This window comes from Branchiostoma lanceolatum, chromosome 3, assembly GCF_035083965.1.
Source record: "Branchiostoma lanceolatum isolate klBraLanc5 chromosome 3, klBraLanc5.hap2, whole genome shotgun sequence".
Classification (NCBI taxonomy): Eukaryota; Metazoa; Chordata; class Leptocardii; order Amphioxiformes; family Branchiostomatidae; genus Branchiostoma; species Branchiostoma lanceolatum.
In genome coordinates, this window is record NC_089724.1 from 23,383,893 (window position 1) to 23,394,724 (window position 10,832).

A 10,832-nucleotide genomic window follows, 5' to 3' on the forward strand; every position below is an offset into this window, starting at 1 on the left:
AAGAAACAAAGGCATCATTGTGTTTTATCATAGCAATTAAGGGATCTAAACCACGCTGATTGAGTGTGTATTTACTTGCCACAGCTCCCTCTATGACAACCGCATTTCTACCGTCCAACCTGGAGCCTTTGACTCCCTCCGAAGTCTGGCCACGCTGTAAGTACACTCTTTCTACCTGATCTACATGCTATGGGCATACAAATCTTCATCTTCTATCATCCTCAATTCAGGTGATGCATGATGCTTTTTCGAGTAGCTTATTAGTGCAATGCAGTTTTGCTGTGGCTCATGTTTGCTACATGTACTGGAACACTTTTAAAGACATTGATTCGATCAAAACTAGTTGCTCTTGTCTACAACAAACTATCATCATCCCACAGGAACCTTCTGTCCAACCCGTTCAACTGTAACTGCCACCTTGCCTGGCTGTCGGAGTGGCTGCGGACCAAGCGCGTGGTGACTGGGAACCCCCGCTGCTACAAGCCCTCGTATCTACGGGAGATTCCAATCCAGGACATCGCTGTCCAGGACTTTAAGTGTGACAGTAAGTGTCTCCAGAAGAAGTTCATCAAAACGTTCCTAAATGGCTTCCAATACACATACAAATTTACTTAACAGTTGTAGGGTTGATTAGATAGGGTCCATTTGTGATAGACTTAATAGAAAGAGCCATAAAAGTTAAAACCCTCAAAAGAAGCTAAGGGCACGCGGCCGACAGTGTAGATGGAAACTTTCTGCTCACATGTTCCTGTACATGTAGGTAGAAGAGGGCCTAAGGTAAGGTAAAGCAAGGATAGACCTTATCAGCATAAAACTGTCCTCTCTGACAAATTCATTAAGACTGACTTTGTTCCACCACGTTCCCCAGTGGATGATGAAAACAGCTGCGTTCCCATCAGCCACTGCCCGGAGATGTGCACGTGTACGGGGACCGTGGTCCGCTGTAGTCGGCAGAACCTCACCCAGTTCCCCAAGGACATCCCCCGCGCTGTGACTGAGCTGTGAGTACTGGTATCTTTAATTGCTCGTTGTGGTTTTAATATTGCGGGTTTCGCAGTGGCAGACCTCTCTGCCACAAATTCTTGACACTGCGACTATGCATTTCCAATGTTTCACTACTGAACTACAGAATTCAACCACAAAGAGAAAATAAAAAAGATCATTAAGACGAAAAGAAAACAAAGTGTATCAAAGGACAACAAGTCCTTAGCCTAGCCTCCAGTCTGCACCTTGCATGTTTGCTCAGTTTCCTTGAAGTTTATATGATTGTGTGTTGTATGTCAAAGCGGATCCACAGAAAAGAACTTTGCAACAGAACTGAGTCAGCTTACAGATGTGACCTATGTGGCAGAGACTGTCATTCTCGCATAGGGCTGTTAAGCCATATCCGATGCTGTAGGGCTGATTTAGGGTGAATTAGGATTTTACCATGGTCAATACTGACCGACAGAGCCCATACAGATGTTGTATATACAATGTTGTATGTATAATGATTGCACACATTGTTGAGACTACACCTGTTCCCTGCAGGTACCTGGACATGAACCAGATCAACATCATCCCCAACCTGTCGCACCTGAAGCACCTGACCAGGCTGTGAGTACAGCAGACATTGTACCTGTACATGTACTGTTTCTGTATGATGTTAATGTACTCTAAAATGTACAATGTTTGTACAAACAGCAGTGATACAACACACTCATGTACAACAGTCTGACCTTGTATACTTGTAACTTCTTCAGAACTTGAAGAGGGTTTAGTGTTGATGTTAGTGATGGATAGCTGATTATGCCATGTGACAGATGATACTGTTCTCGTCCGTGGTACAGAGAAGATCATTAAGATATTTAAGTTCAACAAATCACATTACCCTACACTTGACTTCCCAAATTAGCAAGACCCAAACTGTCTCCAACTGAGACTCCATCCCAGTAGCAAACTGCTGACATGTAGCAAACTGCTGACATGTAGCAAACTACTGACATGTAGCACGCTGCTAACATGTAGCACGCTGCTAACATGTAGCAACGTGCTGACATGTTGCAAACCGCTGACATGTAAAACCTGCTGACATGTAGCAAACTGCTGACATGTTGCAAACCGCTAACATGTAGCAACCTGCTGACATGTAGCAAACTGCTGACATGTAGCAACCTGCTGACATGTAGTAAACTGCTGACATGTAGCAAACTGCTGACATGTAAAACCTGCAGCCTTGCCATTCCTGCAGCTGTGAGGCTAATACAGGGCAGGGGGAGGGTGGCAATGCATGGTGGGACGCTGGTGATGAGACTAAACTGGAGTTTTTACCTCGGGTTGCGTGGCACCAGAACTTCAGAAAGTTTGGGAACTGTCAGATAAAGTTGGGGTTAAAACTTCCTATTCTAAGACGAACAAACAAAGAAACAAACAAGGAAACAAACACTGTCTTGGAACATTTTACCAAGGACTCTATGTAGAATGCATGGAATGTAAAGTTTGCATAGAATACAAAGTATTTGCTTATTCTGAAGAATAAATTCAAAAGAGATCAAGTTTCTTTTTTCACGTAAAGAAGAGGTATTTTGCAAATCATTGTACCAAAAGACGTTTAAATATATCATTTGCCATCTGTGGCTATGGCACACTCAAACTAAATCTAAAAACATTTATCAACAAATGACGTTTTTCCCAACATTTCTGAAGCTCTGGTCACTACTGGTGTCTCAGTTCTGCATGGTTTGTTGCAGCACTAATGGTTGTGACAGTGTTGTGTGGCAGCTTCTTTACCCAACATGCACAACAACCTGTAGGCTGACGCACCTCTCTCCCGTTTCTTCCTCCCCCGTTTATTTTAGAGATCTGAGTAACAACATGATTAGCAAAATTTCCAACAACGCCATTGCGAACCTGACACAACTCTCCACGCTGTAAGTACACTGTAAGACAAGTACAGGGAACTTCAAAGGACCATTCACAGTTCACAAGCCTTAACTGTCCCAGTGGACAACTCTATCCAGTGTTAACCAATCACAGACTTCTGTGATGATGCTGTGGCTTTGGGTGTTTTAACGTGCTTGCTTCTTATTGGCTGGTTTGTTCTGGTGTCTTTGTGCTGTGATTGGTCAGAATCCTACCTAAGCTGTGATTGGTCAGAATCCTACTTAAGCTTCTACCACAGAACAAGGATGGTCACTTGAAGTTCACTGTCAGAAATAGGTATAATAATATTCCACACTTTCAATGGGACTCCACAGAAGTAGCGAGAAGTTTTATCTGTAAATGCACAAGTCTTATCATGGTCGGTCACAATACACAAGTTATGTATAATCTGGGACAAAGAAGAACAGTGCGGGAAGGCACTTGTGACATAATTCTGATTTATGTTTCACTCAAAAAGACCCAAAAAATGATTCCCCGTACAGATAACAATACTGATGACTACAGCCAGCATTAACAGTGTGCTATGACTGAATATGTAACAATGTGCGTAGCGCAGAGGTGGACAAGTCTTCTTGAGAAGACAGACCCTATCTGTGAGTGTGTGTGTGTGTGTGTGTGTGTGTGTGTGTGTGTGTGTGTGTGTGCGTGCGTGCGTGTGTGTGAAAGTTTGACAACTCTTGATGGGAAAAAATTCTTTTCCTGCAGGATTTTGAGCTACAACAACCTGCGCTGCATCTCTCCCAAGGCATTTGCAGGACTCAAGGCTCTCCGGATCTTGTAAGTAAAGAATCAAGAGAAAACTTCTTATCAGTGCAAGAGTTGTCTTGTGTAATCTAGGAGAGATATCCTCAAAGAAGGTCCGACTTCCTGTTTCCTTCTTCAAATGTAGATATCCTTTGGCCTGTATAATGGACGAAGTGGGTGGTGTTTAAATCTTCCTTAAGTTTGCTTACTTATGTCTGGTCCATGGTTTGACACAATGGTTGATCGATGCTGACTGTATGTTTATGACTAGAGGATGTGTTAAGCTTTGCCTGCAGTATCAGCATGCTTTTACAAATAATTTCAACCACTGGTGAAGTAAAACTGTTGGACAGTTTGAATGGCAGGACTTAAGATGTTGTTACTGAAGGCTGAAGGGTGACTACCTCACCGGTGGGGATGTTTATAGTGACTCAGGATAAATCAGGTTTATCGAGAAAGGTCACGATAACAAACTGTAGAACCGCATAGGAAACAGGAAAAAGGGGGGGATTGACAAGGATTTGTAGTTTGAAGACTTAAGCACTTGGTTGACAGTTAAAGATAAAGGACTTAGCCTTTCTTTTGAGGAAGTCACATTCTTGGCATAGTTTCTCATCCAACTCCTCTCTTCCCAGTGATACATTCAACTGAATATTGTTTTCAAGATAAAATCATCAGTTACGAATATTCAGTTGGAACTGATCACAAACAGCTGAAACTTTTTCTCAACGGATGTAGTTATAATACTGTATAGAACTGAATTGTGCGGAGAATGCACACTATCTACCCAAGCAGAATAATACTTTCCCCAATGATTAAACATTGTATGTAGTTTCTCTGGTGTTTTGTTCGGTGCTGAAGTCCTGAAAAGCGCCTACAACTGACGTAATGTTTGAACTGTGCCTGTCTCCCCCGACTGTAGGTCTCTCCATGGTAACCAGCTGTCCACCATCCCACAGGAGGCATTCAAGGATCTGCAGTCCCTGTCACACATGTAAGTAACAAACTATTCTTTAAAAAAACAGTCCTTGTCACATATGTAAGTAACAAACATCCTTTCCAAGAACACATCGGGAAGGAACGCTGGTGCCAAAGTCAACAGGGTCGGAGGATGGGCAGAATGTTGTCTTAGTTGCTATCAAGATGTCAAATTTTTTATTATTATTTGTTGTGTGAGGGTATTTGTTCAAGTTCACAAGAATGACAAAACAAGACAGGAAGGAAGGAAGTGAGCATGACCTTTCAGAGAAATCTATTTGACAGGAAAAAGCTGTTTCATCATTTCTTACAGTTCCATAAGAATCTGTCAGCTAATAAAGTATGGCAGCTAGATAAGAATTCGTTCATATCAGAAACCCATAGTACATGTATGTCTTTGATGGTATTAAATGCACTCAAATTCTAAACTCATTGCCTTTTCCCAGTGCCCTTGGAGCCAACCCCCTGTACTGTGACTGTCACCTGGTCTGGTTGTCTGACTGGGTGAAGAAAGATTTCATCGAGCCGGGCATCGCCAAGTGTGCAGGACCCAAGCAAACCATGGCAGACAAACTCCTGCTCACCGCTCCCTCACGCAACTTTGTGTGCTCCGGTATGTCACTATCACGTTATAGACTAGATACATGTACAGTTCATAGTGACAACTGTATGGATGGGAACTAAAATGTCTGGTATGACAAGGGGCAGTTATACCGGCTACATTTTGTATATAGATCAACAGATACAGAACTATATCATGAACCTTTGTTACATCCCTGTACAGTACAATGTCATGAGTTATATGGATGGGAACTACATCCTGAACCTTAATGTTAATTGTACGCATGGAACGACAATCATTATATCTAATATATCACCGTTTCTTTCTCATGCTACCACGGATAACAAAGGGAAAAGTATGTATGAATCTGCTGTATTTCCTTGAATGTACATTGTATTAGAGATACTTGTACTATGTCTCCCTTTTATTGTCTACCTTGTCCCCATGATGACCAGGTCAGGTGAAGGTTTAAGATTGGTAGCTAGGTACATCTATGTACATCTAGGTATCTTTAAAGTCAGCTGGCTGTTGTATGGGTGGCAGAGACTAGAGAAAATTTCTACATATTTCTACAAAACTGCTACAGCTCTATAGACAGGTGCTGGAAAAGTGTGAGTCATGTCTGTGCAGTCATGTCACTAAACCCCCTTCCCCCTACAGAGGAAGGTCCAGATGTAGAGATCCTAGCGAAGTGCAAGACGTGTCTGTCCAATCTTGTTACTAACCCCCCTCACCTCCCCCCTACAGAGGAAGGTCCAGATGTAGAGATCCTAGCGAAGTGCAAGACGTGTCTGTCCAATCTTGTTACTAACCCCCCTCACCTCCCCCCTACAGAGGAAGGTCCAGATGTAGAGATCCTAGCGAAGTGCGAGCCGTGTCTGTCCAGCCCGTGCCAGCACAACGGCTCGTGTGTGGAGGACCCGGGGCTGTCGTACAGCTGCACCTGTCAGGAGGGCTTCACCGGCAGGAACTGTGAAACTATCCTGAATGAGTGCTTCACCTTCCCATGTAAGAACTCAGGCACCTGTCACAAGATGGAGGAGGGCTTCAGGTAAAAATTTCAGCATTCATGATCGCCACAAAGGGCTTCACAACAAGACAAAACTCTGAATCTGCTTCAATACAGAAAACAAATGAAAAAGGAATCGTTCATGAAGAAATACAAGTAGTAATGGTAACTTTGATTATCATGATGAATTGATGGTACTGTATATTGAAATCAGTATCACCTTTGACTAGATATTCTATGCTTAGGGAATAGTATCAACCAAAGCAGCGATGATTTATGATGCTACAATTATATTACGGAGGTCTGGTAACATTTCATCTTGCTCCAGTTATGTTGTCTTTATTGTGTATGTACATTAGTAAGCTGAATTCAAGCTAGCATACATTGAAGTTTCTGTTCTGTTCCATCCCAGATGTGACTGTGTGGAGGGTTTTGAGGGGGAGGTTTGTGAGGTGAATGTGGACGACTGTGTGGAGCACATGTGCATGAACAACGGCTCCTGCGTGGACGGAGTAGACGGCTACCTGTGCAAGTGTGTGCCGGGATACGCCGGGCACTACTGCGAACGGGAGGTTGACTTCTGTGACCCCGGGAAGAACCCCTGTGAGAACGATGGGAAGTGCATCAGTGAGGAAGAGATGTACAGGTTCGTTACTTTGTTGTGAAGATTGTCCAATCTTTTTAGTCCCAACTTCCATTACTGATTTTTGCATCCTTTGTCCTGTAATTTGCATATCAATGATTTCAACTTAAGACAGATCAGAGGGCTGATCGAAAGCTTGTTGGTAAGCGCTTTACTTTGTGTACAAAAATAGGATGTAAAATCTTTATAATGAAAATCTTTATAATGAATGATTTGTACTGTACTAGTCTTTTTCCTCTGAGGGAAAACTTAAGATTTCTCAGATATATAACTAAAGAAAGGGCCTTTCCTTTCAGGTGTGAATGTGTTCAGGGCTGGACAGGTGAGAACTGCACTGAAAACATCAATGACTGCGTCGAGCACAAGTGTGAGAACGGAGGAAAGTGCATGGACGGCGTGGATGAGTACACCTGCCTGTGTCCGGATGGGTTCAGCGGAGTCTACTGCGAGGTGACCCCGGTCATCATCCCTCGCACCAGCCCGTGCCAGTACCACGACTGTAAGAACGGCGCCCAGTGCATCGACCAGGACGGCACGTTTGGATGTCAGTGTAAGCCGGGATACAAGGGATCGCGCTGCGAGAACCTGACCAGTGTGTCCTACATGACCAAGAACACGTACACCCAGTTCCCGACACTGAAAAACCACCCCCACGCCAACATCACAATGGTGGTGGCCACGGACCAGGACAATGGCATTCTCCTCTACAACGGAATCATCGACCACATCGCGGTGGAACTGTTCCGAGGACGGGTGCGTGTGAGCTACGACGTCGGGAACTACCCCGGCTCAACCATCTACAGCTATCAGACCGTGAACGACGGGAGATACCACACCATCGAGCTCATCGCAGCCAACCAGATGGTGAACTTGAGTGTCGACCACGAGGAAGCGAAGAGCATGGTGAACACGGGTCTGAACGAGCAGCTGAACCTGATCACGCCGCTGTATATCGGCGGGATGCCACAGGACGTCAACGCACAGGCGGTCAAGGACTGGCATGTCAGGAACGGAACAAGCTTCCATGGTACGCTGCTCTTCAGTTAGAATGCCCTCTCTATTATAGGACAACCTCCTAACATGCACATAACATTTGTTCAGAGTCTTCATAGTTGAAGAAGTCACCAATTTCGACCCCATTCATACCAGAATTTACAAATTCACTGCATAAGGTCAAACCTTTGTGGTATAACTGCTGTGTAAAATAACTGCTGTGTAAAGTACTAACAAACAGCCCTGCCCCTCCACAGGCTGTATCCAGAGTCTCACCATCAACGACATGGAGGTGAACTTCGACGGGGGGCTGGTGGTGGAGGGGGTTGTGCCAGGGTGTGGAGAGGACAAGCCCGATCCCTGCCAGTCCAACCTGTGTAAACACGGCTCCTGTCGAGCCTTGAGCGACGTCAGCTACTCTTGCGACTGTGACAAAGGATTTACAGGTAGGACTGAGCATGGCATGTATCCGTGCATGGGCTGTGTCTTCAGTGCCGTGAAATTAGTCCTGACACATACATGTAGGTACTAAAAGGGAACAAAATAATCCAAATCATTAGGAGCTAAAACTTTCATCTTTGCACTGGTTGAAAGTTTGTAGAAGCAGCTGACTAGGTTTAGGTCCTTCCTTGCAAACTGTATACAATGTTATGTATCCAGATGATATTACATGTAGGCCCTTTTTACAGCATTATGGTCGACCTGCTTATGGTTGAAGTTTTGCTATCTGCACTGGACAGTTACGATTCCCCAACCCCTGCTTGCCATCCCCTCGTTTTGTTTTATTTTTAACTTGAATCCCTTTACCAACTTGACTGCAGCCACATTTATGCTTGTAGTGAAAAGTAACAACTTACAGTAAGTTGCCGACTAACCTGCAGTTCCTTGCTCGATTGCTAGGAGCGCTGTGTGAAGAGAAGGAGCCCGACCCCTGTGAGGGTCACAGGTGCCTGCACGGCACCTGCAAAGTGGTGGACGAGAGCAGCTACATGTGCGACTGTGAGCAGGGGTATACAGGTACGCAAGCACAGGCTGCAACAGCACATTAACCACTCATACATTCAAGCAGAGACCCCCAGTCTATTATAGCAATTTGAAGTTAGCACTTACATGTAGTCTTCCTCTGAGAACCTTACATAATCCTTTGTTTTCCTCAAACTTAACAAAGGCTAAAACAAAATCATGACTGAAACTGGAGTGGTTCCTTGAAATGTGTATGTCAGAAATCTAGAAAGGCATGGAAACAATACCCTACAGTTGTAGTGTACCGCATACAGAACACTTGCATGGATTGGTTTGATAATGCAATGAGTGATTGGATAACTTTACAGTACACTCCACTGACAATATCAAGATGATCTTAAAGAGTTTTGGTGGATGTATGAATAACAATTTGAAGTTCCCCAATGGGCTCAATGGAATCAACAATTATCTGCTAGCTTTGCAGTCAATCAATTCACAATCATGCTGTTCCAGCATCTGGTATAAGGAAAAACAACAGTGGCAGTACACATGTATGGGGGAACACATGTACATGTACATGACATTGTGTAATACTATATGTATTACCAGGGAAAAAGCCGTCCTCTGGGCATCCCCTGCCAAAGGAGGGCATCTAATTTCCATGTTTTCTTAGTGTAGGGTATCCAAAGGACACCCTGACGCCCTGCTAGATAAATACCTGGTTCTGTACATAAAACATTTCCTCCCCTCCCAGGCCTGACCTGCGAGCACAAGGCCGACCCATGTGAGTCCCACAGATGTGTCCATGGAGACTGCCAGGCTGTGGACAACTTTGAGTACACCTGTCAGTGTAAACCTGGCTACTCTGGACCACTCTGTGATCAAAGTAAGTCTCATTACCAGATGAGTGTAGAACTTTGCAACAGACCTGAGTCAGCTTACAGATGTGAGATGGGACTGCCATTCTCATATAGGACTGTTTAGCCACAATCAAGATGCTGTAGGGCTGCTGTGATTAGGATTTTACCATGGTCAATACTGACCGACAGAGGCCATAAACATAACGGCCTTTTCAAATCATGGTGGACATGACACCTCCTTTTTTTTACCATGTGTAATGTTCAACAAAAGATTGGGAAACTTCTTGGGAAAGATTGGGAGATTTTCATGATGACAAAATGTTTCACACTGGAGGGTTGAGACCATCTCAGCTTAGTGTGACTCATCGGTGTGACACAATTGACACAATACAAAAGGATGTGTAAAAAAAAAAAGAGTTAAACTTTCTAGGATGTTAACACAAGTAACCAAAATCTTTGAGGTGAAGGCTGATTATAAACTAAAGATGGAAGAAAATAACATGCTAAGCATGACAAGGAATCAGCTTGTTGAAGTTCTGCCAGCTTATTGATGGTTTATATCTGACGGCACAGCGTTACTTACATGTAATAGTGAAGGGATAGCTGCACCAAGGAATGCATGCTTGAGTGTTGGGAAGGTGCTAAAGATGTGCATGTTGGTAAACAAATATCTTGTTGTGATGGGTGCACTGAACTAATGGGTGCTCTTTGACTCTCCTCCCCCCCTCCACCGTCTGTAGTTGTTGCAAAGGAGGGAGTTGGTCTTGACGAGCCCGCAAATGGTAAGAGAAAGGAAAAAAGAACATCGGCCATACTGACATGTCAGCTCATGTGTGAGGACCATGCCCTAACAATACAAGATAAATGTAATCCGAGCTAAGAACAGTACAAAATAAATATAATACTAGTAACTGTTAATTTTACAAGAACAGTACAAGCTAATTAAGGAAAGTACAAGATAATCAGAGCTACATGTAAGGACAGTACAATATCATCTGATCTAGGGACAGTTATTTTACAAGATAATGTGAGCTAAGGACAGTACAAGATAATGTGATGGAGGATAGCCCGGCCATCAATAGGCAATTTTAGTGAACAATGTCGTAACCAGTGTAGATTGATGCAATGGGTGTTTAGTCCACAGTGCAACAAGTGTTC

General features: G+C 43.8%; 1 protein-coding gene across 7 annotated transcripts in view; it reads left to right on the plus strand.

The window, feature by feature from the left end:
- Positions 1-10,832, plus strand: part of LOC136431111 (slit homolog 2 protein-like) — a 90,868-nt gene that overhangs the window by 76,624 nt on the left and 3,412 nt on the right. For 4 of the 7 annotated variants that reach the window (XM_066422348.1, XM_066422345.1, XM_066422343.1 and 1 more), the window contains 15 exons: positions 85-156; positions 381-544; positions 869-1,001; positions 1,531-1,596; positions 2,838-2,909; positions 3,628-3,699; positions 4,589-4,660; positions 5,091-5,257; positions 6,041-6,257; positions 6,628-6,861; positions 7,155-7,885; positions 8,109-8,297; positions 8,752-8,868; positions 9,569-9,700; positions 10,415-10,456. In XM_066422348.1, coding sequence (XP_066278445.1) covers positions 85-156; positions 381-544; positions 869-1,001; positions 1,531-1,596; positions 2,838-2,909; positions 3,628-3,699; positions 4,589-4,660; positions 5,091-5,257; positions 6,041-6,257; positions 6,628-6,861; positions 7,155-7,885; positions 8,109-8,297; positions 8,752-8,868; positions 9,569-9,700; positions 10,415-10,456 — 2,480 coding nt within the window. The remainder of the gene's footprint in view (positions 1-84; positions 157-380; positions 545-868; positions 1,002-1,530; positions 1,597-2,837; positions 2,910-3,627; positions 3,700-4,588; positions 4,661-5,090; positions 5,258-6,040; positions 6,258-6,627; positions 6,862-7,154; positions 7,886-8,108; positions 8,298-8,751; positions 8,869-9,568; positions 9,701-10,414; positions 10,457-10,832) is intronic. The other 3 variants (XM_066422350.1, XM_066422346.1, XM_066422349.1) reach the window with 3 other exon arrangements.